Below are 13,683 nucleotides of genomic sequence, written 5' to 3'. Positions count from 1 at the left end.
CTCCGGAGCAGCATGTGGCTCCTTCATCCTTATATTGTGGCTCCGGAGCAGCATGCGGCTCTTTCATCCTTATTCTGTGGCTCCGGAGCAGCATGTGGCTCTTTCATCCTTATATTGTGGCTCCGGAGCAGCATGCAGCTCTTTCATCCTTATTCTGTGGCTCCACATGCCTTGGCAAAATACTTGATTTTTCGTTGCCCAAAAAAAGGGCGTCACAAGACGGTACTCGCCAAAATGCCGTGATTTATGGAGAAATCTGCATTTGGAGTCCTGTGGATCTTTGGATCCAGTACATATATATATATATATATATATGTATGTATGTATATATATATGTATATGTATGTGTATATATATATATGTATGGGTCAAAAAAGTATTTATTCAGCCCCAATTGTGCAAGTTCTGCCACTTGAAGGAGAGAGGCCTGTAATTTTCATCATTCACTTCAACTATGAGACAGAATGAGGGAAACAATCCACAAAATCACACTGTAGAATTTTTAAAGATTTTTTGTATATTTGCAAATTATGGTGTAAAATAAGTATTTGGCCAATAACAAACGTTAATCTCAATATTTGTTACATAGCCTTTTGATTTTCTGTAAGTCTCCAGAGGTTTTCTCTGTTGCTGTAGTTTGGTCCGTTCCTCCTGCAGATCTCCTCTAGAGCAGTGATGTTTTGGAACAACATGGACTTTCAACTCCCTCCAAACATTTTCTATGGGGTTGAGATCTGGAGACTGGGCCACTCCAGGATCTTGAAATGCTTCTTATGAAGCCTCTCCTTCGTTTCCCGGGCGGTGTGTTTGGATCATTGTCACGCTGAAAGACTCAGCCACGTTTCATCTTCAATGTCCTCACTGATGGAAGGAGGTTTTCACTCAGAATCTCTGTATGTTTCTTTTACACGGATCAGTCGTCCTGGCGGCGTAGTGTGTTACTGATGGTCCCTTTGTTACTTTGGCCCCAGCTCTCAGGTCACTCACTTGGTCGCCCCGTGTGGTTCTTGTGTCATTTTGACCCCATGGAGTCAGATCTTGGTGGAGCCCCAGGTCTTGGTCTTGTTCCATTTTCTAATACTTGCTCCACAGTTGATTTGTTGACTCCAGCTCTTCCCTGTTGCAGATTGAGTGTTCGGGGCCTGGTGTCTACAGTTTTGTTTGTGGTTCCTTTGCTCTTTGGTCTTGTCCATAGTGGAGTTTGAGTCTGACTGTTTGAGGTTGTGGACATGTGTCTTTTATACTGAGGACGAGTTCAAACAGGGGCCATTAATGCAGGGGACGAGTGGAGGACAGAGGAGCCTCTGAGAGAAGAAGGTACAGGTCTGTGTGAGACACAGATCAAGAAACTGGGTCCAAATGGCTCTTTGGGGGTTAAAGGTCACCGACCCCTGGACCAGAACATGATTAAAGATCTGAACAGTTTGAATAATGGGGCGGATTTAAACGATATCCTCCCGAGATCACTGCATTAGGAACAAAAATAGTGCAAAAAGTTTTCTAGTAAATTATTTATGTAAACCAGATGCTAAAGGCAAGGCAAGTTTATTTGTACAGCACAATTCGTACACAAGGTAATTCAAAGAGCTTTACAGAATAAGAAAGACATTAAAATCACACAAATCAAAACATAAATAATCACCCAATCTGCAACTCTCTCACCCACTCATTTGCCCCTTTAAAAACTCTCTCACCCACTCGTTTGCCCCTTTAAAAACTCTCTCACCCACTCGTTTGCCCCTTTAAAAACTCTCTCACCCACTCATTTGCCCCTTTAAACTCTCTCACCCACTCGTTTGCCCCTTTAAAAACTCTCTCTCACTCTTTAAACACTGTCCTTCAATTTTCAATTTAAGAACTTTCCCATTACTTTACAAAAAACTTTCCTGTCACTTCTCAAATACTTTCCTGTCACTTTACTATGTCTAATAAAAGTCTGTCAGTCCATGTTTCTTTTGTCATCATAAAATTACCATTAAAGGAGAAGAGGCAGAATAAAAACCTGCTATATATAGTTACAATAATTAAAAATAACTCTAGCCTATATATAGTCTATCCGGCTTCTTTGAACTTTTGCATTAGGCCTTTTATATTTGTCACATTTGGACTTCCCCTTCATTTCCAGCCTCTCCCTTGGACTAAGTCCACACACTTTATCATTTACCTGAAAACCCTGGCACAGCTCCAGGACTCACTTTCTTCCTTGTGCATTTTCAAACTCAGCTCCTCCTTTTCTTAAAAGCCTGTTTATTTTTGAACTGTAGAAATCCCTGTTGCGTCACCGTGCTCTTTAAAAGCCTCGTTCTTCTGCAGACTCCACACACAGAGCACTCAGACTGAACCAGAGCCGACATGGGGGATACACTGCTGTTTGCCAATGACAACCAGCGCCGTATGGAAGCTGTGCAGAAGTGTTTTGGACCGAGCGGGACCCGGATCCTGGACCCGGGCCGAGTTCTGGTCGGAGAGGGCCGTTTGATGAAGCAGAGCCGGCGTGGAGCGCAGCCTAAAGCCTTTTTCCTGTTTAACGACATGTTGGTCTATGGCAGCATCGTCATCAACGGCCGCTGGTTTAAGAAGCAGAAGATCATCCCTCTAGGTGAGAGAGTGTTTCAGAAGGTCTGGAGTGTTTCTGAACAGACTCATGTTTCTGAACAGACTCATGTTTCAGAAGGTCTGGAGTGTTTTCAGAGCTGATGCTCGGCTGCTCTGGAGTCACCTCCTAAAACTCAAACAAGAATCTGTTCAAATAAATGAAAAAAAGATGAACCTCATTGGATTAAAAATCATATTTATTATTTATGTTGAGTCTGAAAAGGATCAATGAGTGGCTCTGAAACAGGAGCAGGATTATTATCGTTAGAATTATAATAATTATAATATTATTATTATTTTTAATGGATTGTATTGTCCTGGCTCTGTTTCACCCAAGGACGTTTTATTTTGCTTTATTCAGTCATTCCAAACTCACTCCACACTCGTCTTCCTCCTGTCTCCACACTCGTCTTCCTCCTGTCTCCACACTTGTCTTCCTCATGTCTCCACACTCGTCTCCTCTTTCCACACTCGTCTTCCTCCTGTCTCCACACTCGTCTTCCTCTTGTCTCTCCACTCGTCTTCCTCCTGTCTCCACACTCGTCTTCCTCCTGTCTCCACACTCGTCTTCCTCCTGTCTCCACACTCGTCTTCCTCCTGTCTCTCCACTCGTCTTCCTCTTCTCGTCCCTTTTCACTGACCTGGTGTCCTATTTCAGGGGACATTGAGCTGGAGGACCTGGAGGACGGCTACATGAGGCACCAGTGGCTCATCAAAGCTCCGGGGAAATCCTTCTTCGTGTCGGCCGCGTCCCGGGAGGAGAAGGTGGCATGGATCCGGCACATCGAGGTGTGTAAGACCCGCCTCCCGAGCTCCGGACGGCCCGTCGCCATGACCTGGATCCCCGACCGCGCCTCCGCCATCTGCATGCGCTGCTCCCGGAACTTCAGTGTGACTCACCGTCGGCACCACTGCAGGAAATGCGGCTTCCTGGTTTGTGGATCGTGTTCCCGAAAGCGTGCGGTGATCGGGAACATCCATCCCACCAAGAGGCAGAGGGTGTGCGTGCAGTGCCACAGCGGCCTGAGCCAGGAAGAGGACAGGAGAGGCCGCGGAGACAGCATCGGACTACCCTCTGATGAAGACGAGTCGGGAAGCTTCGAAGATCATTTATACGAAGATTTCATCGAAGACGAATACGATCTGGCGAACTGGGACGACTCTGGGATGGACTCATTCTGTCCTTATGTTTACATCAGACCTGAACACGTCTGGCCCTCTCACGTTTAAACTAGAACCACGACGGTCCTGAAGGGACATCATTATGAAACTACTTAAACCTGCACATGGCGTCTTTAAACAGTTTAAAGCTACGTGTACTTGAACAGAAGAAGAAGAACATGGTCATCTAAAAGTAAACCTGACTGTAAATATGCTCCTCCCATAAATGACCCTGGAGATTGTTACGGGACAGTGGCTTTTATGAAGGATGTAAATAGAAACTTTTGGTACAGACCTGGTTAGTTCTGGGATGTGACTCACAGGGCGGCAGCAGTGGATCTACTGAAAACTGCTGTTGTGTCCTTAGGCAAGACACTTCACCCACGTTGCCTGTTATGAATGTAGTGTGTGAGTGTTAGTGGGAGGGGCCGATGGAGCTGCCCCAAGGCAGCTGTGGCTACAATGGTAGATTACTCCCAGTGTGGAGTGAATGAAGAACGCACTCAAAAGCTCTTTAGGCACAATTTAAATCCACAGATTGTGTTTGTCTTAATGTGAAACTGTATCTGTCTGAAACTGAAGCTCTCGTACATCAGACACACGTTTGTATCTGAACCACTCAATCTGCCTCATTTTGTATTTGAAATAAAACATTTATAAAGAATTCTCTCTTTGGTGTTTGGTCAATGTACAGTCTAACTCTAAAATATATAAAGATATATTTATAATTGAATGTAGTGTATATAATATTGTCATGATCCGCACTGTCCGCTCCTGGTTTTCCTCCCTGTGTGCTCTTCCCCCTCCCTCACCTGCCTGTACCTGGAGCTGGGCGGAGCTCTCGGCTCCTCCCCCGCGCACCTGCTCCCCATCTGGCTAATCACCACACCTGCCATGGATAAGAGGAGATGGGGGAAGACACTCAGTGTGAGATCGTCTGTTTGTCACCCTGTCTGTGCTGCGTTTGTCGTGTCTCCTGTCGGTTCCTGACGGTTCCTGTCGGTTCCTGACGGTTCCTGTCGGTTCCTGTCGGTTCCTGACGGTTCCTGTCGGTTCCTGTCGGTTCCTGTGCTCGTGTGTTCCTGTTCTCCTCCGGATCACCCCCTGTTCATACTTTGTCCCATTTCTGCACCTTTTCAACAATAAATACTGTAAATCTGCCCCGAGTCTGCATCCCTTGGTCCGCTACACTCACCCGTTACGACAAATATGATCAGGTTGCGCGTTACCCGCAGACAATAGCAGACATGTCACGGCATCTCCCACAACTCAAAATTCTATTTATTTTAGTAACTTGAATTGAACTTTCAAACTTTTAATACAAGTGTTTCTATGGGAAAAATGAATTGGACCTTTACATCCAGACGTGGGCCGGGGCATCTGGGGCGCTCACTGTTGAGCTCATAGGGGCTATAAAAGTGCAGACGGTGAAAGTTGCCATTTGATCTTTGTGTTTTGACTGACGGACATCTTGGTAAGGACGAGTCAGTGGGGTGGCCATTTTGGTGAGGACAAGTCAGACCGGGTCAGTATGAACTCTGCTCCTGTTCTTTTGTTCAGATCTTATCTTTATTTTCAATTATCACATATGTCGTCATTTATTTAGAGCTGTCAACATTTACACCACATCTACACTGCAGCACAAACGGCTCCTTATAGCGCAGGAAGCTAAATGTTGTACTCTTTCATGAACAATCCTGTCACATCTGGATTCAGTGTAAAATAACCCAGTATTAAAGGTCCTGTATGTGATTTATTTCCACGTATTTGAGCAAAAATGGTCTTTCCCCAGAGCAGATAAACAATATAAGCAGCTTCTGAGGTCAAAACAAGTCTGCAGAGCAATGTCTGCATCTAATTCTGTATCGACTCATTCTGGTCTTAAATGTATTAACCCTCTACATGATTCTGGGGTTTTTATTTCACTGTTGTGTCTGTAAATCAAGATCTGAACATTAATAACAGACAAATCAGGTCCTTCTGTCCCCGAGGAGAGAGAACACGCAAACTCCACACAGACACAGGGAGAACACGCAAACTCCACACAGACACAGGGAGAACACGCAAACTCCACACAGACACAGACAGAACACGCAAACTCCACACAGACACATGAGGAACACGCAAACTCCACACAGACACAGAGAGAACACGCAAACTCCACACAGACACAGGGAGAACACGCAAACTCCACACAGACACAGGAGGAACATGCAAATTCCACAGAGACATAGAGAGAACATGCACCTGCACCTGCCCAAGGACCACACCTGTCCATTGACTGCACCTGTCCATGGGCCCAGGTGGAGAGGAGCTGTGGCTAAATCTGGTATAAATCGTCTTCTCTTTTGTGAGATTAATGTTTTTGTTCAGGGTCGGTGCCAAATAAAGAATAAACAAAGAAATGAAGCAGCGACAGGAAGTGAGGAAAAGTCTGGATTCAACATTACATGGATTATATATTAATCACTGTCACTTTAAACACCTGTCGGGACTTTCTTTTAAAGACTTTAATTTCCTTGTTTTTATTTTCTTTTGGCTTTCATATCAGGAAATAATTGATTCAAGTGTTGGCGTGATTCCAGTCAGACCGGGTCTGTGGTAAATAACTTTTTATCTGTTTACTGGTATTTTTACCGATACCTAAACATGAACTCCAGCTGAACTCAAGTAAAGCCAAGCAAAGAAAAACAACAGTATTACTACTCACATACTGACATGCTAAAGATTTAGTAATGAATAAATGCTAAGAGATACGTTTAATGACATTAAGGTAGAATATTTCAGGCAATAAAAATAGCCTGAAAACAAACAGGTTTTACCCTGAAAATGTAATGTATAAATAAATAGAGCGATATATATTCTTCTGGTTCCCAAACAGGAAACAGTGTTGACTGAATCCTGCGCTGTGATTGGCTGAGAAGACAGTGGCATGAGGACAGAACCAGCTTTGAGAAGTGAAAACAGTGAAACCCTGTGTCTGATTCTCTGATAAAAGGGTTTGGCCTGGCTTCAGTCTGTGGCGTGACAGAATTATATGCAAATTATATGCAAATGATCTGAGATATTTTAGGAAGTTGCCAGTGTAATTTTCACTGGCAGGTTTGATTCTGCGAACTGCATGTAAGATTTTGACTTTAAATTCCATAAACATAACTGTCCCCCCCCTATAACCAGGCCTGGGCTGGATGCTCATCAGCGAGTGTGTGGGGTCTGGGGGAAGATCTCTGACAGACCCAAGCTTACTGTGAGGGTCTTTTGGAAACTTCTGGAGCCCTGTCACTAGGGTCTTTAATTCACACCTCCAGGAGAGCTTCTCCCTGATCCTGGGGGAGGCTGGGGACATGGACTCCTAATGGGCCATGTTCTCCGCCTCTATTGTCGATGCGGCTGCTTGTAGCTGTGCTCGCAAAGTCTGTGGTGCTTGTTGCGGCGGCAACCCCCGGTGGTGGACACCGGAAGTAAGGGATGCTGTCAGGCTGAAGAAGGACTCCTGTTGAGCCTTGGTGGCTTGTGGGACTCCTGAGGCTCATGTGGTTGTTGGGGTTGGGAGGAGTTCAAGGAGGTCATTGAGGAGGACTTTCGGTCGACCTCAAAGAAATTCTGGCATGGATGGAATACTTTGAGGATGTCTTCAATCCCACCATCACATCTTTAGAGGTGGAAGCAGAGAATGAGGACTCAGAGATGGACTCATCCATCACCCTGGCAGAAGACACTGAGGTGGTTTAAGCTCCTCAGTGTCTCCGGGGGTGGATGAGATACATCCTGAGTACTGTGAGTCTCTGGATGTTGTGGGTGTTGGCTAACACGTCTCTCCAACATTGCGTGGAGGTCGGGGACAGTACCTGTGGGCTGACAGACCGGGGTGATGGTCCCTCTGTTTAAAAAGGGGAGCTGAAGGGTGTGTTCCAATTACAGGGGAATCACACTCCTCAGCCTCAGGTCTATTCCAGGGACTGGAGAGGAGAATCTGATCAATAGTTGAACCTCAGATTCAGGAAGAGCAGTGCAGTTTTTATTCCGGTCGTGGAACACTGGACCAGCTCAAACTCTCCATCGGGTCCTCGAGGCTACAGTCCACATGTGCTTTGTGGATCTGTGACCTGAGCAGGAGCTGTGTTCTCTGCAGTAAGTGAGACCTGTTCCCAGTGCATGTGAGACCAGGACTGCCCTTTGTCATCGGTTCTGTTCATTGTTTTTATGGACAGAATTTCAAGGTGCAGCCAGAGGCTGGAGAAAGTCCAGTTTGGGGGTTGGAGGGAGTCCAGTTCAGGGGCCGGAGGGGGTCCAGTTTGGGGACCATTGAGCCAGGACCTGCAGCACTGGGGCACTTTGCAGTCGAGTGTGAAGCGGCTGGAATGAAAATCAGCTCCTCCAAATCCAAGGTCATAGTTCTCAACCGGAAAAAGGTTTTTTTGCCTTCTTCAGGTGGGCAAAGAGTCTCTGCCTCAAGTGGAGCAGTTCAAGTATCTTGGGGTACATACAACTACTTTTATTTCACCATTTTACAAAAGAACACTGAAGCCTTGATGCCAAACCCACTGGAGTATTTTTAAAATTCATCTAGAAAATTCTCATTTTTCCTGCCTCATACAATGAGAACCTTTGACTCTGGTGTGAATATGTGAACATTTTTACAGCACCAAACCAACCCAGAGTTTCTTCATCATGTATATAGAATTTAGAATATAAATAATTATCTACAACTACAGAGTTTTTTATATTATTATAACGCTGTTTTTTATTCAGTGATATTTGTCTAACAGTCTGACAGCGTGAGGTCCACTCTGGTGTAACAGCGTGAGGTCCACACTGGTGTAACAGCATGAGGTCCACACCGGTCTGACAGCGTGAGGTCCACACCGGTCTGACAGCGTGAGGTCCACTCTGGTGTAACAGCGTGAGGTCCACACCGGTCTTACAGCGTGAGGTCCACACCGGTCTGACAGCGTGAGGTCCACTCTGGTGTAACAGCGTGAGGTCCACACCGGTCTGACAGCGTGAGGTCCACACCAGTGTAACAGCGTGAGGTCCACACCGGTGTAACAGCGTGAGGTCCACACCGGTGTAACAGCGTGAGGTCCACACCGGTCTGACAGCATGAGGTCCACACCGGTCTGACAGCATGAGATCCACTCTGGTGTAACAGCGTGAGGTCCACACCGGTCTGACAGCATGAGGTCCACACCGGTGTAACAGCGTGAGGTCCACACCGGTGTAACAGCGTGAGGTCCACTCTGGTGTAACAGCGTGAGGTCCACACCGGTGTAACAGCGTGAGGTCCACACCGGTCTGACAGCATGAGGTCCACTCTGGTGTAACAGCGTGAGGTCCACACCGGTCTGACAGCATGAGGTCCACACCAGTGTAACAGCGTGAGGTCCACACCGGTCTGACAGCATGAGGTCCACTCTGGTGTAACAGCGTGAGGTCCACTCTGGTGTAACAGCGTGAGGTCCACTCTGATGTAACAGCGTGAGGTCCACACCGGTCTGACAGCGTGAGGTCCACTCTGGGGTAAGTGCAGATTGTGTAGATTATAATTACACATAATCTCATCATCGACAGCAGAGTAAATGTCTCCTGTTCCACGTCATAGTTACACTACATGTATATTTGACTTTAAAACCAGGATCACTAGAGGAGCCTCAAGAGGAGACTGTCTGATTCCATTCAGAAAGACAGCATTTGGTCAATCAGCCTGTTCTGTTAGAGCTTCTAAAGGTGGAACAGCATCTCTACAATTATCAGGGAGAGCTCCACATACAACTCTTTTAAGTCTCAATTTAAACGTTGGCTTTTAACAAATCAGACCTGTCAACACCAAACTCCTGCTGCTGCCATCTAGTGTTTGTCCTTTGCATGTGCGCCTCTGTAATTCTGCTTCAACAAATCTTTTTATTGGCCCTTTGTTTATTTTCTTGTGCTTTTTAACATAATCTTTTACTGTTATTAATTGCATGCTGTTTTTAATAACCTGTCTGTTTTAATTATTTCATTTGTCTTCGCTATGATTCACTGCTCAAGACTTAATGCTTTTCTACCTTTTTACCACACCTGTAAATGTACATTTATTTTTATTTTATTCTGTGTCCTCTGTAAATTATTTAAATTTGCAAGGAGCCATCTGTACATCATGGCAAGGGACAACAGATGAAAACTAGCCTCTTGGCTAATTCTGGCATGTTAAACAGTTACTGTTGGTCAACATGCACTGTCCGCTATAAATAAATAAATAAATAAATAAATCATTTCAGTTCTATGCACAGCCTTATATATTTCAAAAACTAGGGTGTGTTAAACTTGTCCCAGTTTGGACCTGGTTTGAGCCCAGTTTAGTCCTTATCTGGATTTGGTTTGGTCTTGGTCTAGTCCTGGTCTAGTTTCAGGCTTTGTGTATCTGATTTGATTCTCATGCATTTTTGCTAAAGAGATATTCAACTGTCTGCATTCAGGTAGAAAGCATTGTATTATCTGATAATCAGGAGGTGTTTGTTTGCATGCTAGTTGTTATTAGCTTTACTGTGACTGTAAACTCCGCTCTGGTCTCTAAAAGTTATGTAAAGTGCTTATAAACTCATCATGGTGAATAATTAGGATCCTCTGAATGCATAAGGCAAGATTTTCATTCATTTCATTCATTTATTTATTTAGTAGGACAATGCACAATTACATTAAGTGCAATGGCAGAGATGCTTGTGCCAGATTCTAGCTTTATAGCTAACTTCTGTAGTCCTCAGGGGGAGGGGTCAACATTAAAATGTACGTATACACACATACACACACATACACACACACATACACACACACACACACACACACACACACACACAATACGATTTAAAATGCAAACCTGCCCATGTAGCAACTTAATCCAATTAACATCCATACCCATTTAATCTTATTCACACTCACCCTGCTGTGTGTAGTAGCAGAACACAGCTAGTAACACATTCATATAAATACTTTCATTCACATCTTACAATCAATGGTGCGTACATGTTTGGTTTTCTAATAACCATGCTCTCACCTTTGTGGTGAAGGCTGTGAGTTTAAACTCAGTATCTCAGATGGAGCTTATTCCATTGTTTAACTGCCCTATATAAGAAGGAGGATTGGGCAAAGGCGGTTTTACATTTAGGGATATTACACTGAGAAAGAGAGAAATAACTTTGGACCAAACTTTAAAATGAACCAGTTCTGTATTTCATGTCTTTAAGACTGAGGTAAAAACAGTTCCTTTATGCCCCGTGCTGACGTGTGAAGGTTCCCTAAATGATGCAAACAGGATTTCAGTGTTAAGGAAAAAATCCAGTCACCAAAACTCAGATTGTGTTTCTGTTTCACTACCAAATATAAATCTGAGAGTGACGCATCTTCTGTAGAAAGCCATGATCAAAGCTCCGTGTTTTGTAATGTTGTGTTCTGAAATATTTCCTCCTCACTTTATGTAACAGAAACTTGAAGGGCGTGCACAGTTTCCAGAGTAAACCTTTTCACCTTCTCTGTTTCTTCTCTCTCTACCTCATGTACACCTGATATATCTCATACACCTGATACATCTCATACACCTCATACACCTCATACACCTGACACATTTCATACACCTGATATATCTCATACACCTGATAGATCTCATACACCTGATATATCTCATACACCTGATATATCTCATACACCTCATACACCTGATATATCTCATACACCTGATAGATCTCATACACCTGATACACCTCATACACCTGATATATCTCATACACCTGATATATCTCATACACCTGATATATCTCATACACCTGATATATCTCATACACCTCATACACCTGATATATCTCATACACCTGATATATCTCATACACCTGACATATCTCATACACCTGATATATCTCATACACCTGATATATCTCATACACCTGATAGATCTCATACACCTGATATATCTCATACGCCTGATACACCTCATACACCTGATATATCTCATACACCTGATATATCTCATACACCTGATAGATCTCATACACCTGATATATCTCATACACCTCATACACCTGATTTATCTCATACACCTGATATATCTCATACACCTCATACACCTGATAGATCTCATACACCTGATATATCTCATACACCTCATACACCTGATATATCTCATACACCTGATAGATCTCATACACCTGATACACCTCATACACCTGATATATCTCATACACCTGATATATCTCATACACCTGATATATCTCATACACCTGATATATCTCATACACCTCATACACCTGATATATCTCATACACCTGATATATCTCATACACCTGACATATCTCATACACCTGATATATCTCATACACCTGATATATCTCATACACCTGATAGATCTCATACACCTGATATATCTCATACGCCTGATACACCTCATACACCTGATATATCTCATACACCTGATAGATCTCATACACCTGATATATCTCATACACCTCATACACCTGATTTATCTCATACACCTGATATATCTCATACACCTCATACACCTGATATATCTCATACACCTGATATATCTCATACACCTGATATATCTCATACACCTCATACACCTGATATAACTGTGGTGTCTGTGGGACAAACTGCACCTGTAAAAATAACAAAGGACAAAAGTCTCTTATCTCACCTGTGTGGATTCAAATTAATTGTGACTGTAAGTCACTGCCCATTTTCAGGGCGGATCCAAAACTTTATCAAGATAAAAACAAAAGCTTGACCAAATATAGAATGTTTGATTCAATGATGGCATCTGATTCAGAGGAAAACGTGACAGACGAGGATTTATAGAGAGTAAGGGTATATATATATATATATATATATATATATATATATATATATATATATATATATATATATATATATATATATATATATATATATATATATATATATAATATATAGTCAGCAGGTCTCACAATAATATAAAATAATAAAAATATTTTTACTTTGCCGTCCTGCTCAAAAATAGTGAAGTAAATGTATTGACTTTAGTACAGATACCTTATATTTGTCCTTTGGTACTTTTACTTAATGCCAATGTGCTGTAGTTTATATGTCCATAATAATTAAAAGTTAATTTTACATTAGGCAATAACAAGAATCATAAACTCATATTGGTCAGACTAGTTTTTCTAAACTAAAATGTCTCAATATTGATTTTACATAATCAAAACAGACTTTTAATAACTGCCATAACACACAAGACAAAAATAGTCACAATTCTTGGTCCAAAGTCGCAGCTCGACCCCAAACCTCATGCTTCACTGAGAGACACAGCAAAATTTTCAGTGCCATCGGCTGAGATCAAACTCCTTGAACTCCCCAGACTCTCCACCTTCACGGAAACAAGCAAGAAACAGGCATCTGCAAGGAATTCATATTTCACATGTTTCTGATCACAGGTGATTCCCAAAAACCACAGAGAAAACACGACCTGCCCACAGCCACATGAAGTGTTATTTTCTATTTAATTTACTACTTTTTATGAATGTACAGAAGACTTCGGACACAGTGAGGCAAGTAAGTATTTGAACATCCTGTGATTTTGCAAGTTCTCCCACTTAGAAATCATGGAGGGGTCTGAAATTTTCATCTTAGGTACATGTCCTCTGTGAGAGACAATCTAAAAAAAAAATCTGGAAATCACATTGTATGATTTAAAAAAAAAAAAAAAGTATTTGTATGTTGCTGCTGCAAATAAGTATTTGAACACCTGAAAAATCAATGTTAGTATTTGGTACAGTAGCCTTTGTGTGCAATTCCAGAGGTCAAACGTTTCCTGTAGTTTTTCTCCAGTTTGCTCACACTGCAGGATTCTGGCCCACTCCTCCACAGATCTTCTCTAGATCAGTCAGGTTTCTGGGCTGTCGCTGAGAAACACAGAGTTTG

At 43.0% G+C, this 13,683-nt stretch overlaps 1 protein-coding gene across 1 annotated transcript; it reads left to right on the top strand.

Moving 5' to 3' along the window:
- The first annotated feature begins 2,325 nt into the window (after positions 1-2,325).
- LOC117393662 (pleckstrin homology domain-containing family F member 2-like) lies at positions 2,326-4,385 on the top strand. The gene is made up of 2 exons (XM_033991649.2): positions 2,326-2,599; positions 3,254-4,385. Exons 1-2 carry the CDS (start codon positions 2,353-2,355, stop codon positions 3,823-3,825), a joined length of 819 nt encoding a protein of 272 aa, XP_033847540.1. The 5' UTR covers positions 2,326-2,352; the 3' UTR covers positions 3,826-4,385.
- Positions 4,386-13,683: the final 9,298 nt, after the last annotated feature.

The sequence above is a fragment of the Periophthalmus magnuspinnatus genome, chromosome 3 (assembly GCF_009829125.3).
Source record: "Periophthalmus magnuspinnatus isolate fPerMag1 chromosome 3, fPerMag1.2.pri, whole genome shotgun sequence".
NCBI lineage: Eukaryota > Metazoa > Chordata > Actinopteri > Gobiiformes > Gobiidae > Periophthalmus > Periophthalmus magnuspinnatus.
This window is presented reverse-complemented; position numbering and strand designations above follow the sequence as displayed.

Bases quoted from the DNA above. Each gene is read 5' to 3' on its own strand.
- LOC117393662 (XM_033991649.2), top strand. From the start codon at position 2,353: ATGGGGGATACACTGCTGTTTGCCAATGACAACCAGCGCCGTATGGAA. The intron at 2,600-3,253 runs GTGAGAGAGTGT...GTCCTATTTCAG, and splicing joins GCAGAAGATCATCCCTCTAG to GGGACATTGAGCTGGAGGAC.